The sequence below is a fragment of the Balaenoptera ricei genome, chromosome X (assembly GCF_028023285.1).
Source record: "Balaenoptera ricei isolate mBalRic1 chromosome X, mBalRic1.hap2, whole genome shotgun sequence".
NCBI lineage: Eukaryota > Metazoa > Chordata > Mammalia > Artiodactyla > Balaenopteridae > Balaenoptera > Balaenoptera ricei.
The window spans coordinates 5,582,717-5,604,523 of NC_082660.1; the positions used below are offsets into that span (position 1 = coordinate 5,582,717).

General features: G+C 40.0%; 2 protein-coding genes across 5 annotated transcripts in view; one reads left to right on the forward strand and one right to left on the reverse strand.

Moving 5' to 3' along the window:
• Positions 1-21,807, forward strand: part of STS (steroid sulfatase) — a 639,557-nt gene that overhangs the window by 609,905 nt on the left and 7,845 nt on the right. Inside the window, exon 15 of one of the 3 annotated variants that reach the window (XR_009500088.1) lies at positions 14,762-14,859. The exons of the other annotated variants lie outside the window; for them this stretch is intronic. The gene's annotated coding sequence lies outside the window, so the exon portion shown is untranslated. Of the gene's footprint in view, positions 1-14,761; positions 14,860-21,807 lie in introns of those variants that run through there. 3 annotated transcript variants of the gene reach the window in all.
• Positions 17,137-21,807, reverse strand: part of PNPLA4 (patatin like phospholipase domain containing 4) — a 78,945-nt gene continuing 74,274 nt past the window's right edge. Inside the window, exon 5 of one of the 2 annotated variants that reach the window (XM_059909907.1) lies at positions 17,137-17,563. In XM_059909907.1, the coding sequence (XP_059765890.1) occupies positions 17,510-17,563 (54 nt within the window). In that variant the 3' untranslated portion in view covers positions 17,137-17,509. The other variant, XM_059909906.1, reaches the window with a different exon arrangement.

Below are 21,807 nucleotides of genomic sequence, written 5' to 3' on the forward strand. Positions count from 1 at the left end.
AAAAGAAATGAAGGAGACAATAGCAAAGATCAATAAAACTAAAAGCTGGTTCTTTGAGAAGATAAACAAAATTGATAAACCATTAGCCAGACTCATCAAGAAAAAAAGGGAGAAGACTCAAATCAACAGAATTAGAAATGAAAAAGGAGAAGTGTCAACTGACACTGCAGAAATACAAACGATCATGAGAGAGTACTACAAGCAACTCTATGCCAATAAAATGGACAACCTGGAAGAAATGGACAAATTCTTAGAAAAGCACAACCTTCTGAGACTGAAACAGGAAGAAATAGAAAATATAAACAGACCAATCACAAGCACTGAAATTGAAACTCTGATTAAAAATCTTCCAACAAACAAAAGCCCAGGACCAGATGGCTTCATAGGCGAATTCTATCAAACATTTAGAGAAGAGCTAACACCTATCCTTCTCAAACTCTTCCAAAATATTGCAGAGGAGGGAACACTCCCAAACTCATTCTGCAAGGCCACCATCACCCTGATACCAAAACCAGACAAAGATGTCACAAAAAAAGAAAACTGCAGGCCAATATCACTGATGAACATAGATGCAAAAATCCTCAACAAAATACTAGCAAACAGAATCCAACAGCACATTAAAAGGATCATACACCATGATCAAGTGGGTTTTTTCCCAGGAATGCAAGGATTCTTCAATATATGCAAATCAATCAATGTGATATACCATATTAACAAACTGAAGGATAAAAACCATATGATCATCTCAATAGATGCAGAAAAAGCTTTTGACAAAATTCAACACCCTTTTATGATAAAAACTTTCCAGAAAGGAGGCACAGAGGGCACTTACCTCAACATAATAAAGGCCATATATGACAAACCCACAGCCAGTATCGTTCTCAATGGTGAAAAACTGAAACCATTTCCACTAAGATCAGGAACAAGACAAGGTTGCCCACTCTCACCACTATTATTCAGCATGGTTTTGGTAGTGTTAGCCACAGCAATCAGAGACGAAAAAGAAATAAAAGGAATCCAAATCGGAAAAGAAGAAGTAAAATTGTCATTGTTTGCAGATGACATACTATACATAGAGAATCCTAAAGATGCTACCAGGAAACTACTAGAGCTAATCAATGAATTTGGTAAAGTAGCAGGATAAAAAATTAATGCACAGAGATCTCTTGCATTCCTGTACACTAATGATGAAAAATCTAAAAGAGAAATTAAGGAAACACTCCATTGCAACAAAAAGAATAAAATATGTAGGAATAAACCTACCTAAGGAGACAAAAGATCTGTATGCAGAAAATTATAAGACACTGATGAAAGAAATTAAAGATGATACAAACAGATGGAGAGATATATCATGTTCTTGGATTGGAAGAATCAACATTGTGAAAATGACTATACTACACAAAGCAATCTACAGATTCAATGCAATCCCTATCAAACTACCACTGGCATTTTTCACAGAACTAGAACAAAAAATTTCACAATTTGTACGGAAACACAAAAGACCCTGAATAGCCAAAGCAACCTTGAGAAAGAAAAATGGAGCTGGAGGAATCAGGCTCCTTGACTTCAGACTATACTACAAAGTTACGGTAATCAAGACGGTATGGTATTGGCACAAAAACAGAAATACAGATCAATGGAACAGGATAGAATGCCCAGAGATAAACCCACGCACATATGGTCACCTTATTTTTGATAATGGAGGCAAGAATATACAATGGAGAAAAGACAGCATCTTCAATAAGTGGTGCTGGGAAAACTGGACAGCTACATGTAAAAGAATGAAATTAGAACACTCCCTAACACCATACGCAAAAATAAACTCAAAGTGGATGAAAGACCTAAATGTAAGGTCAGACACTATTAAAGTCCTAGAGGAAAACATAGGCAGAACACTCTATTACATAAATTACAGCAAGATCCTTTTTGACCCACCTCCTAGAGAAATGGAAATAAAAAGAAAAATAAACAAATGGGACCTAATGAAACTTAAAAGCTTTTGCACAGCAAAGGAAACCATAAACAAGACCAAAAGACAACCCTCAGAATGGGAGAAAATATTTGCAAATGAAGCAAGTGACAGAGGAATAATCTCCAAAATATACAAGCAGCTCATGCAGCTCAATATCAAAAAAACAAACAACCTAATTCAAAAATGGGCCAAAGACCTAAATAGGCATTTCTCCAAAGAAGATATACAGATTGCCAACAAACACATGAGAGAATGCTCAACACCAGTAATCATTAGAGAAATGCAAATCAAAACTACAATGAGGTATCACCTCACACCAGTCAGAATGGCCATCATCAAAAAATCTAGAAACAATAAATGCTGAAGAGGGTGTGGAGAAAAGGGAACCGTCTTACACTGTTGGTGGGAATGTAAATTGGTATAGCCACTATGGAGACCAGTATGAAGGTTCCTTGAAAAACTAAAAATAGAACTACCATATGACCCAGCAATCCCAGTACTGGGCATATACCCTGAGAAAACCATAATTCAAAAAGAGTCATGTACCACAATGTTCATTGCAGCTCTATTTACAATAGCCAGGACATGGAAGCAACCTAAGTGTCCATCGACAGATAAATGGATAAAGAAGATGCGGCACATATATATAATGGAATAGTACTCAGCCATAAAATGAAATGAAATTGAGTTATTTGTAGTGAGGTGGATGGAGTTAGAATCTGTCGTACAGAGTGCAGTAAGTCAGAAAAAAAAAAAGTACCATATGCTAATACATATATATGGAATCTAAAAAAAAACGGTTCTGAAGAGCCTAGGGGCAGGACAGCAATAAAGACACAGGTGTAGAGAATGGGCTTAAGGAAACGGGGAGGGGGGAGGTTACGCTGGGACAAAGTGAGAGAGTAGCATTGACATATATACACTATCAAATGTAAAACAGATGGCTAGTGCGAAGCAGCCTCATGGCACAGGGAGATCAGCTCGGTGCTTTGTGACCACCTAGAGGGGTGAGATAGGGAGGGTGGGAGGGAGATGCAAGAGGGAGGGGATATGGGGATATATGTATACATATTGCTGATTCACTTTGTTATACAGCAGAAACTAACACAACAATGTAAAGCAATTTTTCTCCAATAAAGATGTTAAAAAAAAAAAAAAAAGACGGCCTCACTTAATGAACTGGAAGGGACAGATGTTCCTAAACTATTCACAGATTAACTCAGAAATAGATTGCAGCCAACAGACCTGCCAGGTCACACAATCTGCATTTCTCATCCCCCCCGCCTTTTTTTTTTTCTTGAAGTATAGTTGATTTACAATGTCGTATTAATTTCTGCTGTACAGCAAAGTGATTCAGTTCTTTGGCAGCCACAAGTCTGTTCTCTATGTTTGTGAGTCTATTTCTGTTTTGTGGATAAGTTCCTTTTGTGTCATTTTTTAGATTCCACATATAAGTGATATCATATGGTGTTTGTCTTTCTTTGTCTGACTTACCTCCTTTAGTATGGGCATCTCTAGGTCTATCCATGTTGCTGCAAATGGCATTATTTCATTCTTTTTTTGTGGCTCAGTAGTATTCCATTGTATATATGTACCACATCTTCTTTATCCATTCATCTGTCGATGGACGTTTAGGTTGTTTCCTTGTCTTGGCTATTGTCTATAGTGCTGTGAACATAGGGGTACATGTATCTTTTTGAATTAATAGTTCTGTCTGGATATATGCCCAGGAGTGGGAATGCGGGATCATATGGTAGTTCTATTTTTAGTTTGTTGAGGAACTTCCATACAGTTTTCCATAGTGTTTGCACCAATTTACATTCCCACCAACAGTGTAGGAGGGTTCCCCTTTCTCCACACCCTCTCCAGCATTTATTATTTGCAGACTTTTTGATGATGCCTGTTCTGACCGGTGTGAGGTGGTACCTCATTGTAGTTTTGATTTGCATTTCTCTAATAATTAGGAATGTTGAGCATCTTTTCATGTGCCTACTGTCCATCTGTATGTCTTCTTTGGAGAAATGTCTATTTAGGTCTTCTGCCCATTTTTCTATTGGGTTGTTTGTTTTTTGTTGTTGGAAATTAAGCCCTCGTCAGTTGCCCCCGACTTCTAAACAAGCCTTGCCATTTTCCCATGCACCAAATCTTCCTCTTAATCATAGACAAGTCTGGTCCTGATTGACACCATCTATACTGGGTTGAGGTGATGAGAATTCTTAAAGGTTTTTTTTTCTCAGAGTGAATACTGCTTTATAAATGATCATGCATATGTGTTGATGACACGTATTTGGACTTGAGCAACCTAGTCTACCTCATTTGGGCACCAATCAGTCATACTCATTATTTAATCTTGGCCGTGATGGCAATGATACTATTAATATATTGTGGCCTTCTGGATATCCTCTTCCATGTCATAAAGCCAAGAACTTCTTCTACATCCAGACGTCTGGGACTCTGGCTAAAGAGCAGACAGTGTCAAAGTCACCCCATAGAAGGATCTTCAACACCGGGTTGTTATATGTCGGAAAATGAAAAGCAAAGGGTCCAAGTACCCATGGTACCTGCATAAAATGGATATTATGCAGCTGGTAAGAATCATGTTTTCAGTGCATTTAAGTTCATGGGTAAAGGTTCAAAAATAGAATATTAATCGAAAAATACAGGCTATAATGCTATCTCTATAGAATTAATTAAATTTTGGAAGATATGTATGTATATATCTAGAAGACCTATGTCTTTGAGACCCCTGTATACACTCCCTCATGTACATCCCCATTCACATCTGACAGAGACAGAAACAGAGAGAGATGGAAGAGGGAGGAAGATGGGCAGGAGGAGGGAAGGAAAAACATTCAGAATCTTGAGAGATATTAATAAGTATCTCTGGTAAAGACATCATAGGTTACTTTTACTTTCTTCTTTGCCTTTCAGGATTTCTAAAATACAGTTAAATATGATCTGACTTGTGATTTTGTAAAATCAACCATGTATGACAATGCCGAAACTGAAAAGTTTCTGAAAAGCATGACATAGGAATCAAAACCTGCTGAGGAAAAAGAAGTACTGCCCCAAGTATGGGAGAGTCAGTGTTTTCTGACTGACGTGACACTGGGGATCAGACGTGAGATTCTGCCCTTGCTCTCAGTAATGGAGGGCAGGACACTGCATGCTCATCTAAGAGTCAAGATTAGGGACTAAGGCTTCCTTTTAACACGTCCCAGGGCCCAGCATGGCCCCTGTCTTCCCAGCAAGCTCCCGTTATTGAGCCGGGAGGCACAGAAAGGCCACGACAGAACTTAGCCCTGGAATGATAGCAGCCGCCGTCAGTGTAGACAGGACATGTGGTAGAGTCAGAGCCAGTGAACACTGCTATAAACCTAACTATCCTGCACACAGTTGACTTGGTGTCCTGCTCTGTCTCCCCCAGAAGTGCCCCTTGCCCTGCTCATCAGGGAGAATAGCGACGTGTGCTTTGGACATGCATCAGGAAAATACCAGTCGTTAAATCTGTGGCTTGAATGCGCACCCAAAGAACTCTGCTCTTACACAACTAGTGCTAATCTGTACAGTTTTCTTATTCCGAGGTGTTGTTTTAGGAGGGAACTTAGATGATCTTTTTTTTTTTTTTTTAATGAAAGCTTATTTATTTATTTATTTTTGGCTGTGTTGGGTCTTCGTTTCTGTGCGAGGGTTTTCTCTAGTTGTGGCAAGCGGGGGCCACTCTTCATCGCGGTGTGCGGGCCTCTCACTATCGCGGCCTCTCTTGTTGTGGAGCACAAGCTCCAGACGCTCAGGCTCAGTAGTTGTGGCTCACGGGCCCAGTTGCTCCGCGGCATGTGGGATCTTCCCAGACCAGGGCTCGAACCCGTGTCACCTGCATTGGCAGGCAGATTCTCAACCACTGCGCCACCAGGGAAGCCCTAGATGATCTTGACTAAACTTCAGCAGATGCATAATCGCCAGGCAGGTGTCGTTTCGGCCTCTCTGTGACGTCTGATGTCAGGCTGAGTTGCCATCTGGCATTCATTTGAGATGGTCACCTGGGAAACCTAAATTAACGACATGGCAGGGATCAGGTAATAGTGTACCATCATTTGTCAGGTAGGCACTCTGGATTTGAAGCGACAAAAGATGAACTTGGAAGGTGTAGAGATGATGGTAGTGACATTGGAAGAAAGACCTTGCCCTTGACTTCTTTCTGTCAGCTCAAGAAAATAGAGACACATATTTCAGAACTTAGATCCCTCTTTGGACCAACTATCAGGAAAATTAAACTCCTCATGCTACGTGAAAAAGATATTTTTCAGAAGTTTTTCAAATAGCGGAGGTTCCTTTCTTTGACACACACACATACACATACGCATAAACAGGTATGCAAAATAGAGATGTGTATATATTTTAATGTTATAATTTTGACTGCTGTTAAGTTAAATCTGGAGAATTTTTTAAAGCGTTTTAAATTCTTTAGCTGTTATTCTTCAGTTTTCTTCTTTTTCATCAAACCATTTCTGTTGTAAACACATTTTCTCATCTCTGGTGGTAGCACACACGTACACAATTGTTCTCAGGTTCTTTGCCACCTCCTCTTCCTCTGAGTTCTCACGGTGGACTTTCCCAGGGCTCCAGCTTTGGCCCCCATTTTCCCTCTGGCGGTGCTGTCTCCAGAGGCAATGTTACATAGCATTTACATCATGATGACTCCCAAATTCTTCCCTCTGACCTCGTCCCTAAAATCCTGAATCCAACTACCTAATTGATCTCTACCCTTGGACGCCTACAGGGCAACTCAACAGGAACGCATCCAAAATAAAGCTACTGCTTCCATAACCCACAAATACTCCAACTCTCTTTTCGCCAGTATCTCCATGTCAGTCACCAGCATGGGAACCCGGATTCACACATGTGATTCCTTCCTTTCTCTCTTCCCACATCCATTCATAGACTCCATTAATAAGCCTTGTCAACACTACTTTTAAATTGTGTTCCAGATCTGTCCAGTTTTCTTCATTTCTACTAGTGACAGCTTTCTCCAGGCTGCCATCATTTCATCTTTGTTGTTACCAGATCTTCCTAGGGGTCTCCCAGTCACCACTCTTAGACAATCCAGTATCAGTTTGCCAAAAATTCCACAGTTTGCGTGATAAATTATCACTCTTGCTCCAAACCCTGCAGGACTTCAATCACACTTTGATGGAAGTGAAACTCCTAGACTAGCATAAAAGGCCTTCCATGACCTGCTTTTCCTCACCTCTTCAAGGTCATCCCTCCAGCACGAGGTTTCAGCTCTACAGGTTCCTCAAACATGCTATGCTAGTTCCTGCCTATGCACCCCGTCCCTGAGGGCTCCTTCTGCCTGGAATCATCTTCCCCAGTGTGTCCACGTACCTGAGTCCTTAACTTTCAGGTTTCAGTTTATATATACACTCTAAAAAAGCCAGCCCTAACCGTACAATATGAAGGAAATCTACCAGTCAGTCTCCAGAACGTTTTCCTGATTTATTTTCTTCATAGCACTTACCACTTTCTATTTATTTGACGTTGAACAAAGGATCTTTTTACACCTCATTTTCTTGGTCTTTAAAAAAGGCACAATGATATTTCATAAAGCTGCTCTCAGGATTAAAGGAGTTCATACACAGCAGTTAATTAGAGCAGTATTCACATTGGCAATCAATACATTTATTTGTATACACAGAATTCAATAAATATTATCTGGCTAGTATTAAGTGTCATATTATCAAGGATATGAACTAACTTTTTTATTGGAGCATAGTTGATTTACAATGTTATATAAGTTTCAGATGTATAGTGATTCAGTATTTTTATAGATTATACGCCATTTAAAGTTATTATAAAATATTGTTTACATTCCCTGTGTTGTACACTACATCCTTGTATTTTTTTTTCTACCTAGTAGTTTGAACTAACTTGTTTTAAATCACAAGTAATAATTAGGCAATGAAGTGCCCAACCAAGGCCTTAACTTTATTCTCAAAAGTCTGTAGCTTAAAAATACTACAGAATGGCCCTCTAAGCATTTCTGCATGTGTCTTTTGGTGAACTCACATAAAAACGCATTGCATATTTACCCAGGAGTGGGAATGCTGGGTCACAGAACAAGCATGTGTTCAGTTGTACATAGTTCCCAACAGTTTTCCAAAGTTTATTTTCCCAATTACATGTTTACATTATATTTTAGGTTCAGTCAAATGGTTTTCACATTAGCAATGTTGAGAAATAAGTCCTCCAGAATATAATCCATATGACAAAATATATTCCTATTAGCTCAAAAGCTTATTAGAATTAAGAGGAAATGTATCAGCATAAAAATGATAAAGAAATTACAAATTACATATCACTCTGCATTTGTATTGCATGAATCATTTAGAATATCTCATTATTTTAATTGCAACCAATTACTCCAGTCAGAATAGACACAGTAAGTATTATTATATATTTTAGGAATAAATTAAATATATCATCGAATAGCTCATCCTAACATCCTGTTCTTGGATTCATTAAATGATCAAAGCTTCCATTAATGCTCATAGGAATTTCAAACCCACATAAATACATCATTAGGCTGAAGGTGAACATCTTTAAGGTAGATTTACCAGAAGGTTAGAATGTTAGGATGATAGTTCATGTGCATTTCTATTTTTATCACGTGCAGTTATGATATTACTGCAGCACTCATAGTGATTGCACCATCTGGAAGGTTTAAAGATAACTAAACATGAAGATGATATTCTGTAATTGTTTTATTGTGTTTTTATTGTATGTGAATCCAATATTGCCTTCATTTGACTCCCTAGGTAAATAAATAATTTTCCAATTTCTTAAAGTAGACAAATACATTTACTCAGTAAGAGAAATGAATATTTTGAAAACAATTTTGAATAGTAATATCCTGTGTTTGAGACAGAATTTCAAAGATTGTGGTATGAAATAATCATTGAATCTAATAATGTGCCTTTCTCCTTCACTTTTCCTCCAAAATTAAAATCCTTAGAGGTAACCTTCTATGATTTGGAGCTAGTATTATAAATTTATTACTATGTTATATTTTGGTACTTCTTCCCAGCCTACCAGCACAGCATACTTAATCTGAGTTGTATGCAATGTGTTGTGTGGTTAACTCACTGTCTCAGTTAATGTGTAGGTTTGCTAATTATTTTTAGTTTGACATTTCACTTTCGCTGTTTAACCAGATTCTAACTACATCAACAGCCCACTTTTAGCTAAATTAATTCTCTTCCTGTGTTTTCCAACTGCCTTTTTTTTTTATCAGTTTCCTCTTTTGTTTGTACTGTTTCTTGTGCATCTTTAAATTGGGGTACATTAATTTATAAAGATTAAGAAACAAGTCTTACAAAAGTAAAAATACATTTTTCACAGGCTTAATATTGGGGTAACTAACCAGTTTAGCTTCATTGTCTGGAATTTGTGCCTTTCTTTTCCATTGTGGATTTAGAAGTGGATAGAAACTAAATCCATTTGGAACATAAGCCCAGTGTTGGTCTAAACTTCTTCACAGGTGGTTTGTATCCTAATCCATGAAAAACCCAAACCCCTTGTCTTAGTTCATTTGGGCTGTTACGAAAGAATACCATTTGCCTGGGTGGCTTATAAGCAACAGACATTTATTTCTCAGATGTCTGGAAGCCTGGAGGTCCAAGATTACAGTGTCAGCAGATCCAGTGTCTGGTGAGAACCCGCTTCCCAGTTCATAATCTTCTCACTCACTGTGTCTTCTCTCTGGGGTCTCTTTTTTAAGGGCACTGATCCCATTCTTGAGGGCTCCACCCTCATGATCTCATCACCTCCCAAAGCTCCCACCTCCTAATCCCAACACATGGCGGGTTAGGATGTCAACATCTGGAGCTGGCAGGGGATGGGGACACAAACATTCAGTCTACAGAACACATTTTAATAACACAAAGCATTATTATGAAGGAATCAGAATGCCATGGCAATATTCATTTCCCCACAACGTTGTCATTTCTTAGAGGAATACCAACAATGATATTTTATATAATTTTGGTATACAATAGCTATTTCTAAAATAGATGTGCATTCTGGTGCCTAGTTCTTGCATTATAAGAAAGTCCCATTTTTATATAAGCAAAACTCAAGCACCCTAACACTGTGTGACTCATGTTTGTATCTCGGCTTTGGTGGGAGGGAGCTGCAATGGTAAGAAGACGAGCTTGGAGCCAGGCGGATGTGGGTTCAGGAGCAAGCTCCGGCATGGGGCTTTAAGTCCATCCCTTTACCTCTCTAGGCTACCATTCCATCCTCTGTGGGACAGAGACAATAAGACTTCAAAAAATATCTGTAAAGCACTTAGCAGAGTGGAAGGCAAATTGCCCTTCAAAATAGCTGTAGCGATTGACAGCCTTCCAGGGCCATGTGGGGATTCCACTGAATCCCCTCCCTCGTGGCCCATAACCAAGCAGCTGCTAAGTTCCTACTCTTGGATCTAGAGTAGAGTGAGGAAGGGCGGTATGGCTGAAGCTTAGACGGCGCAGGTGGGTGGGTGATGAGAGATTATGCTCGATGATGCTGACGGCCCAGCAGGGTGTAGTTCATGGAGAACCTAAGGTCGTATTCAGTTAAAGCCAGTCTTTACCCTACAGGGCGAGACCTTTGAGCATGTTCTTCCCTCTGTCTGGACATCTTTTGTCCCATCTTCACTCACTCCTCCCTATTCTCTCTGCATCTTTACATGTCTCATGCCAACTCCTATTTCAAGTCTTAATTCAACATCAGCTTCCCCAAGATGGAACCTCTTTTATTTTTCTGTGATGCACTTCATCTAGTCCTTTTCAAATTCCTGCTTCATCACAGATGTGATGCTCTTCAGAAAACTTGGCTTGTACCTGTAATTGACTTTGGGGCCTCTGGGTGAATGCACATGGACTTAGATTCAGATATTCGTCACACAATCCTGCAATAGCTTTTTAAAAATATGTCTGTTTCTCCCATGCTCTTGGCATCCCAGACAGGACTGGCTTCACCACACTACCATCCTTCCCCCACTCCTCCACCACTCTCTCTGGTTAACTGCCCCCTTCCCTTTCTAAGACCTCTGTCCCACCAGCCTTGGGCCTTCCTTTGACAAACTCACTCTCCTACTTGAGGACTTGAGTATCGTTCCTTATGGGAACACGCCCCAACAAATACTGATTGAATGACACAAGAATGTGAAAAATATATGGAACACAGGGCTGTTCTTGACATGCCTTGAATGAGCTGTGTGTACAGCTTAGTGTATTGTTGTTTCAGCTACTATTTACAACTTAGCTCATCATTATGTATGCTACTGCTGCTTAGAATTTGCTTCCTTTTTCTTCCATTTCCTTTTTAGTGACTTTTCTCGTTTTCCCTAAAGACATATTTAATCATAGATATTGTAGCACTTAATTAATTTCTATTGACTATGGTCTCAAAATACCTAACACGTAAATGCAAGGTCTACTGTTTCCATCAGTGACTTCCTTGGCAAATATTGAGTTATTTACCCACAGAGCAGGAAATATAAACAACCTCATTAATCTCTACTCTGCCTGACCCAGGGCCCCCTCCTCCCAGACCTCAATGTAAAACTTACTGAGTATCCAGTCTCATATATTATTTACAGAGTACCATTGATTTATACAACTTTTCCTAGGTCAGAAGTCTGGTGATTCATTGGCCCCATATCCAGTTTGATTGCAGGAAGAGGAACCGTTTCTGAGAATACTATTTCCCAATGCACGAAACTGTTGTAGTGGGTTTCTTCTGGTGTAGCCAAACAAGAACGCTCTGTAGGAATAATAACCTGAAACATGTGTGGACTGTTTGGCGAATAAATTCTCTAAGTAACAACTGAAAAGAAATTGCAACAACTATTAAAGTGAAAAGCCTTACCCAGAATCAGAAATTATTTCATCACCAATGCTTACATGAAGAAATTTGAAGGCCATATAGACATTTCTAGACCTTCCGGCAGTAGAGATGAACAAATAGGATATGTACAGAACTACCTGCCACTTTTTGTATTAGACAAGTGCCCATTCCCTACTAAGAAGTCCACAGGAAACTTCTACTATTGCTTTCTTCTCTTGTCTTAAAATACGCATATTAGCTCATTCAACTTCCTAAAGTTATCTGAACACATATCTTGGCTCATTCTGTATTTTTTAAAAAAATATTTATTTATTTATTTATTTATTTATTTATTTGGCTGTGCCGGGTCTTAGTTGCGGCACGCAGGATCTTTAGTTGTGGCTCGCGGGATCCAGTTCCCTGACCAGGGATCAAACCCAGGCCCCCTGCATTGGGAGCATGGAGTCTTCACCACTGGACCACCAGCGAAGTCCCTCATTCTGTATTTTTTAATGTTTGCAAATTTTAAAAAAAATAAAATTTAAATAGTGCAGGAAAAAAATGCCATAATCTTAACACACATGGAAAAGAAAGGGTTAGCGGCAGTCTGGGAATCCGTTGTCTTTTTTTACTGGGGACACTGAGGAAAAGAATGAAAGGTGACCAGGGCAGTACTCCCTGTGAGCTTGTCAATGTCAGACCTCTTGGCAAACACTGAAACGGTAGTTCCTTATGGTAGAGTCTATATCCTTCCACTTTTAGCAGAATGTAACTGGTCTACCTGGTATTGTTTATGAGTTTAGGGACTTGGCCCCCCAGATGATGTTACATAAGTGATGGAAATATCTGAGTATAAAAGAGGTGGTTCATGAAAGTAGTGGCTCCCTTCTGTATAGAGGATATGCTTCCACAATTTCACAAGCCTCGCTTAGAGACCTTGTATGTTAAACCTGGATCAGAGAGTGTCAAATGAAACAAAAAGGGATTCTACAAGTGTTAATGATCCGAAACCTGCTTTGCCCGTGTGGCATTATTAGTGAAGCTTGATACTAGGTAAGATTTCAGAGTGAATCTCATTTGATAATCCAGTGCATCTTATCTTCATGCTGATTTTATTTTAGTAGATATTCCTCACCTTTGTCCATAAACACAAATATGTCATTTTAATATTTCGTACCATAATGTTCACTTATCTCTGTCATATTTTTTTTTAAAGAAGAAAGACTCAACATTAAAGAACAAAGCATCCAACTTTAGAAGATAAAAGAAGAAATAGTAGAGATAGGTTTCTTTAAGAGTAAATTTCCCTTTCCTCTGAGTTCCGTTTTTATCTCTTTTTGTTTGTTTTTCGTGTATTCGTCTTGTTAAAACTTAGGCTATTTGGTCGTTCTGAGCTAGCCAGTGCATCTGGACAGTGACACACTAAAATGTCACCTGACAGCTTTTGTTTTCTCATGGTGGACTTTAAAACAGAATCGTTTTCATCATAGTGAAAGCAGGACAGTTTCATTAAATATATGCATAAATGTAGTACACGTTTACACTAAACATTTTTATAAAATAAAAAGATTGAGACATTCCCACTTTCCAGAAACACCCTCAATTTCCAACTCCTGACTGGCTTTTCTACCACAAGCACCCAAACCATCCTCAATTTATGAAATGACTCACAGGAGGGTATAATCACTTTGGGGCATCATGTAATGGTGTTTTTATCTTACTAACTCTTTCTGTGAAGTACGAACCAATCTCAGCTTTTTTTTCCGTACTGCCAAAGGAGTACATGCATTGTCCTATGTAAATGAAACAGTTTAATTTGCATAACCTTTTAAAATTTCGTCCCTTCTAAATTTTGGTGCCATTCAGCAAAGCTGTGTCCCCTTGTTCTAAAGTTCTCTACTGGGGAACAAAGTCTGTCAAAATCTGGCCTCGCTTTTTTTTTTTTAATTGAAGTAGAGTTGATTTACAATGCTGTGCCAGTCTCTGCTGTACAGCAAAGTGACTCAGTTATACACAGAGACATTCTTTTTTAAAAAATTCTTTCCCATTATGGTTTATCCCAGGAGATTGGATACAGTTCCCTGTGCTCTACAGTAGGACCTTGTTGTTTATCCATTCTAACTGTAATAGTCTGCATCTACCAACCCCAAACTCCCACTCCATCCCTCCCCTCCCCTCCCCTCCTCCCCCTTGGCAACTACAAGTCTATTCTCTATGTCTGTGAGTCTGTTTCTGTTTTGTAGATAAGGTCATTTGTGTCATATTTTAGATTCCACATATAAGTGATATCATATGATATTTGTCTTTCTCTTTCTGACTTACTTCACTTAGTATGATCATCTCTAGGTCCATGTTGCTGCAGATGGCATTATTTCATTCTTTTTTATGGTTGAGTAATGTTCCATCGTATATATGTACCATAGTGGCTGCACCAATTTACATTCCCACCAACAGTGTAGGAGGGTTCCCTTTTCTCCACACCCTCTCCAGCATTGGTTATTTGTAGGGCTTTTTGATGATGGCCATTGTGACTGGTGTGAGGTGATACCTCATTGTAGTTTTGATTTGCATTTCTCTAATAATTAGCAACATGGAGCATCTTTTCATGTGCCTGTTGACCATCTATATGTCTTCTTTGGAGAAATGTCTATTAAGGTCTTCTGCACGTTTTTTGATTGGGTTGTTCGGGTTTTTTTTTGTTGAGTTGCATGTGCTGTTTGTATATTTTGGAGATTAAGCTCTTCTTGGTCGCATCATTTGCAAATATTTTCTCCCATTCCGTAGGTTGTCTTTTTGGGTTTTTTGTTTGTTTGTTTGTTTGTTTTATGGTTTTCTTTGCTGTGCAAAACCTTGTAAGTTTGATTAGGTCCCATTTGTTTATTTTTGTTTTTATTTCTATTGGCCTCACTCTTTTTTCAGATTACCTTTGTTCCATCCTCTCCCTTGTCTCCACCTTGGCCGTGTTGAAACTGTCCCCAAGCTTTGTCACACCGTGCACCTTCATTAAGCTCCTTGACTCACCCCAAGAGAATGAAAAATTTACAATGCATTTGGTAAGTTTTTAACCCTTCAAGACCAGTCAATCCCTTCCTGCCTTCTCTGCCCACAATACTATGTAATTCCATTCTCTCTCCCTTCCCCTGAGGAAGTAATACTTAACCATTTGCATGTTTTCCTTTCTGAACTGAGAACCTCAAAGGTAGAGAAGGAGCCTACATCATCTTTCTGTTCCCAAGGTCAGCGCAGCACAGTACCAGACTCTTAACAGAAGTGCAGTCAATGAATAAAGAGTGAGTGAATATATGGCAAGGAGGTTAGTGGACAAACGCCCAGCCTCCATATAAGGTGTAAGGAGAGAGGGGTCGTGATTCTTCTTGTACATGTAATATCTGCCCGGGCACTACTGTCTGCAGTGTCCGGAAACAAAACATTAAAAAACAAAAAAAACTCCACAGTGACACAAACCATTGTTCAGAGACTGTTTTTACAAAGACAGAAATGAATTAGCTCCTTTATCAATTCTCAAAACATGCCATTTTATGCTAAAATATGATGCCATTTTAATGAGATGGTTTTCATACTTGAGGTAATTGTGTCTATCCACAGAATAAAATTGTTTCTGTAATGGAAATCAAACAAAATACCACAAGATGTACGTGTTCACTCAGCCTGAACTTCCTGAAATACTTTTCTTGAGATATCATTGGTGTTTTACACTTTCTCTGTCCTCGCCGTATAATTATGCATTATACAGATGGAATATCAGTTACAGAAATCGTTTCTGAATGTTACAGGGAAATTATGTGCAAAGTTCTTTGAGTTGATTGTGAGCTGCTGTTAAACTTGTCTGGTTTTTTAATGTGTGGAAGGGCATGTTGAGTGGTGATAAAACTGTGCATGTTTACGTGGAGTTCTGTGCTTGTCCCATCTTAGCAATGGAAACTGAATTGTTCTCCCCCTGCCCATCCTGTCTTTCATGCACATCATTGCAAATGCACTGACCAGGGGGGCTGAGCCTCCAGTTATTTTTACGTACTCAGCACCCAATACACTGATTGTGTGTTGCATAGTATGTGCTCATTAATTTTTTAAAATGAATTAATGTAGTGAAGAGAAACGCAGGCTCTATAGATGAAGAAAACTCAAATATACCAACAGGTTGATAGTGATAAATTAAAAACAAAATAATTTCTTTTTTTTTCTTTTCACATTTCAGTTTGTCTTCACATTTCTAAAGGTTAAAAAAAAAACCCTCTCAGGACCCTCGGCTCAAATCGTAGCCCAGTTGTGTTCTGGATATCCCCTGGGAGCCTGTTAGAAAGGCAGATCCTCGGTCCTCTCTCCAGAGCTGCTGAATCTGAATTTCCAGCTTAACAAGATCCCCATGTGTTTCATATGCACATTTAAGTTTGAGAAGCACTACTGCAACACATTTTGTCTTAATATCTAACAAAATGTGTCTCCATTAAGAAAAGATGTACTTGATACTGCTAACACCACTTTCAGTTTTCTTACTGTAAATTCAAAATACTGAGAAATACTTGGTGGAAAGTGTCACTGCCTATGGTACTGGACCATGGAGAAGGTCACATTTCAGACAACCTAGAAGGCGGTGAAGAAGCAGCCGTGTGGCTTTCTGGGGAAGAGCATTCTGAGAAGCAGGCATCGTCCATGCCTTGGAAGGGTGACTGGAGTGTCCAAGGGTCAGCTCAGGGCTTATGTGGCCCCTTGCCATGGGTGGAATGAGCAAGAGGAGAAGAGTGGCGAGAAGTCACGGAAGGGGGTCACATAGGGCCTTGCAGCACTTTGTAAGGACACTGACGTTTACTGGCAGGAACATGGTGAACCACGGGAAGTTTGGGCCAGAGGCTGGCATCATCTGTTCTGTGGGTCTCTGCCTGCTGTGTTGGTGGTCATCTGTAGGGGGGAAGGTTTGGAAGGAGGAATCCAATTAGCCTGTGACTGCTGTCCCCCAGGAGGGCAATGGTGATGCTCTAGAGAGGGTGGGGAAGGAAGCAGATGCTTTGTGTCCTTGGAAGATGGATGCTATAGGGCTTCAGAAAGCAATGCATGGGTGGCTATGAAGAAAAGAAAGAGCTCACAGATAGTTCCTGAGTCTTGGTCTGAGCAGAGTTGACAGAAACAAAGGTGGAGAAGAGTGCAAGGGAAGCAAAGACCTTTTCTTTTTCCTTTTTCCGTGTATGTGTGTGTTGGTGGGGGGGGGCGGGATTATGGCGTGGGTGAAGTGATGAGGACATTAGCTTTTTTTTAAAATTAATTAACTTATTTATTTTTGGCTGCGTTGGGTCTTCACTGCTGCGTACGGGCTTTTCTCTAGTTGTGGCGAGTGGGGCTACTCTTCGTTGAGGTGCGTGGGCTTCTCATCGCGGTGGCTTCTCTTGTTGCGGAGCACAGGCTCTAGGCACGTGGGCTTCAGTAGTTGTGGCACGTGGGCTTCAGCAGCCATGGCGCGCAGGCTCTAGAGCGCAGGCTCAGTAGTTGTGGCGCACGGGCTTAGTTGCTCCGCGGCATGTGGGATCTTCCCGGACCAGGGCTCGAACCCGTGTCCCCTGCATTGGCAGGCGGATTCTTAACCACTGTGCCACCAGGGAAGTCCCGACATTAGCTTTTGACATGTTGAGATTAGGATGAGTAGTTTCTTCTTCCTCATGGCTGAATAAGCCATTTGTGACAACATGGATGAAACTTGAGGGCATTCTGCTACGTGAAGGAAGTCAGACAGAGAAAGAAATGCTGTTATGTGGAATCTTAAAAGGCAGAACTCACAGAAACAGAGAATAGAATGGTGGTTGCTAGGGCTTTGGGGCATTGGAGAAATGGAGACATGACGGTCAAAGGGTACAAACGTCCTAGTTACAAAGATGAGTAGAAGTTCTGAGGTCTAACGTACAGTATGGTGACCGTCGTTACCAATTCTGTATTATGTACTTGGAAGCTGTGAAGAGGGCACATCTTAAATGTTCTCACCATAAAAAGGGAATGGTAATTATGTGAGGTGATGGAGGTATTAACTAACCCTACTGTGGTCATCATTTCGCTATATGTATGTGTATCCAATCATCAGCCTGTACAGCTTAAACTTACAGTATGTTATACGGCAATTATGTCTCGATAAAGCTGGAAAAAAAGATGGAGATGAGTATTAGGCATCCATGTGAAACTACTAATAGAGAGTTGAATGCATGAATCTAGCATTCAGGGGAGAGAAACAACCTGAAGATAGAAGTATTATTGGCAGACAGGTAAGGTTTCAAGCCATCAGGCTAGCTGAGATCCCGGAGGGAGTACATGTAGATAGGAAAGAATAAATATTCATAGACTAAGACTGGACCACCGCAACGTTTCAAGGTTGTGAAGGTAAGGAAAAGAGACGAAGAAGCCTGGGGAGAAACACCCAGTGAGGGAGGGAGGAAAAGAGCAGAGAGCAAGTGGCCAAGATATGCACTTGAGGAAAGCTTTCCAAGGTAGGGAAAGTGATGCTTGTATCAAATGATGCTGGTGGGTCCATTCCACGGAGGACTGAGTTTGGCATTGCCTACAGCAGCACGGAGGTCACTGGTGACCTCAGAAACTCCAGTGTCGCTGGAGAGGTGTGAAGCAATCCTGGTTTAAGAGAAACAGGGAAAAGAGAATTAATCGGAAGGTGACAAAATAAATCATTTTTTCGCGAGGTGCCTTAATGTCAAGGAGGGAGCTTTGGGGGCAGTTCCTGAAAGAGAAGGTGGGCATAGGAAGAGATTTGTTTTCCCTTTTAGCGGGGTGCAGGGTTTTGCTAGGGAGAGTCATAGCCCACTTCTGAATGGAGGGCTCTAGTTCAGCATGCATATGGATAACCACAGAAAGAGAGGGAGAATCGCGGGGGTGATATAGAAGTCCATTCTGGTGTGTTTTCAGTCCTGGGAGCATGGGTGGTCTGAGGTCATGAGAGGGGACGGTGGGTGCTGTGGGCTTGAAGGCTGGTAAGTGGGTAGCCTGGAAGGCAGAGCTTGAGGAGTCTCTCTACTGATGGCGCGGATTTTCCCCCTGACGTAGGAAGGTCATGAACTGAGACCAAGGATGGGGAGAAGGGATTGGACTACTGGAGCCTGGAGGAGAGAGGAGAAGGTGGGATCCTCGAGATCCCTGGAGGAGAGAGGAGAAGGTGGGATCCTCGAGATCCCTGGAGGAGAGAGGAGAAGGTGGGATCCTCTAGATCCCTGGAGGAGAGAGGAGAAGGTGGGATCCTCTAGATCCCTGGAGGAGAGAGGAGAAGGTGGGATCCTCTAGATCCCTGGAGGAGAGAGGAGAAGGTGGGATCCTCTAGATCCCTGCCAGTCAGAGTGTGGTCTGCACACCAGCAGCATCAGTATGACCCGGGGGTTATGTATTTATCACCAGCCTCTCCTGCACTGAACAAACCAGAATCTGCACTTTATCAAGATGTCTAGGTGATTTCTAAGTTCTCAGATTTGCACTCCATTTGTAGCTGTTCTACATTTTAGTTTTCTGAAAAAGATATAAAAGGAAGTTTTTAAGAGTTGAATGTACTGCTTTGAACTATGCTTCTTTTCACTATAGTCATCAGATTTTCCCATCAGAGTTAAGCAAACATCTGATAATATAATGGATTCCCCATCCTGTGTGTGTGTGTGTGTGTGTGTGTGTGTACATGTATGCATGGGATTGATTTTATTGTTTGAGCTGAATAAACTCAAAAACTCATCAGTAAATCTATGTGACCCCAGAGCCTTGACTATCATTTCTTTTCTTTTTTTGTTTGTGGCTTTATTTCCTTTTTTTTTTTTTTTTTTAACTGTTATTGCTTTATACAGATTTCCAACTTCTTCTAAAATTCTTGATTTAATTTTGACCATTTACATTTTTCAAGGATATTGTCCCTTCTCTAAAATTTCCCAATTTATCTGTAGGGATTTGTACATGGTAGTGCCTTAAAAATCTTTCATCTCTTCTCTGTGTCTGCCATATTCAGTTCCTCATGCCTAATTGTATTGATTTCTTTTTCTGCTTTTTTTCATGCCTTTTCACTAAATTTTACATAGTTGTCTATTTTTTTTTAAAGTATTTTTTTCTTTTTTTTAAACATTATTTATTTATTTATTGAATTTTATTTTTGGCTGCACCACGTGTTAGTTGTGGCACGTGGGGATCTTCATTGAAGCACGCAGGATCTTTCATTGCGGAGCGTGGGCTGTTCCTTGCAGCACACGGGCATCTCTTTAGTTGTGGCATGCGGGTTTTCTTTCTTTAGTTGTGGTACGTGGGTTTAGGGCGCATGGACTCTCTAGTTGTGGCGCGTGGGCACCAGGGCATGTGAGTTCTGTAGTTTGCAGCACGCAGGCTCTCTCACTGAGGCGCGTGAGCTCAGTAGTTGTGGTGCACGGGCTTAGTTGCCCCCCGTGGTATGTGGGATCTTAGTTCCCTGAACAGGGATCAAACCCACGTCTCCTGCATTGGAAGGTGGATTCTTTACCACTGGACCACCAGGGAAGTCCCGAGTTTTGTCTATTTTACTGATTGATTCAAAGAATAATTTCCTGGGCTTATTTATAATCATTCAGTTTTCTTCTTCTATTTTATGAAATCTAAAAAATTATTTATAACATCTGTCTAGTAGACAAATTAGACAAATTTTCTTTTTCAGTTCAAATCATTTATTTATAGATATATTTTTTTCCTAACACAAAACTGACCACTTACTTAAGTCTTAAGTATTCATTTCTGTGTTTTAAACTTTTAGACACATTCATTTGTGATTTAGATTTGGAGCAAATTTAACTACGTTGTTATCTACTTAGTCAACAGTGTGGTCTGGTTAATATACCAAAGCCATTCTCTGTGAAATGTCAAAGCAGGGCTGTGGTTTCAAGAAGCTTACAGTTTTATTTTACTTAAATAGAGGTGTAGCATACTTGCTAATATTATTTGTATGGATAGCTTATTCCTTTTTTATTTAGTAAAATTAGACTGTACATGTAGGAACAAGGAGGGACAAGCAGTTATTAGAGAGTACCTGTGTGACATTTGATAGCTCTCTGCAAAGATGTTTTCCTGTGCGTTTATGTGCAGACGCCATCCACCTACATGTATTTAAATTAGCCTCACAGTATATATGTACTGTCTTAATCACCTGCTCTGTTTGCTTCTTCTCAGTTCAATAGTGGAGAAAGTGATGGGGTTAGGGAGCCTGGAATTCAAATTCTCAGCCTGTCCCTGTGCTTTGTAACAAGAAGCACATTTCTTATCCACTCTGAAAGGCTCCCCCCTCCCCAAGTATTTTCTGTGGAAGACAGAGATAGTCACACCTACCCCCCAGGGATGATGCGGAGATCGTGGTGCTGAGCAGTTTCTACCTTAGGAAATAGGCATCGGTGTCAATGGTTGTTTTACAAGCATCGCCTGTTATACCTTAGCTTGCTTCGATCCTTATTATCATAAACAAATTATTTCTAAATCCCTCAATAGGCACTTTGAGTATTTATCTGACCATCTTTGCATTTTCTAGAAGTCCAATTGGTCAATAAAAGGCCTGAAAGGGTTTTAAATTGATAACCCTTCTGAAAATTCAATAGTTGATATGATAAACAATACTTGACATTATAATACCACATTTTCATAGGTGAAACAAATCCTGTCGTTTCAATATGAGCTCATTTGAATGCCGGGAGTTTAAACATCTGTTCTTCAGGAATATTGAGTAAGAATATACCCATGAAAAGTGAGTCCATGTAGCTCTCTCCAACCCAGATTCTTTGAAAGAATTAGGCCCTAAAGTAATGATTTTTCTTCTGTGCATCTATATTACTACGAGTTTTAAGAAAATAGTCACTAAAATCATGTTTTTACTATTTTCTGGTGCACATAAACTACCTGGTTGAGAAGAAATAGGAAAATTTGATTCAAATTCATTTAATATATTTAAGATGAATTTTCTTTAAAAATGATTT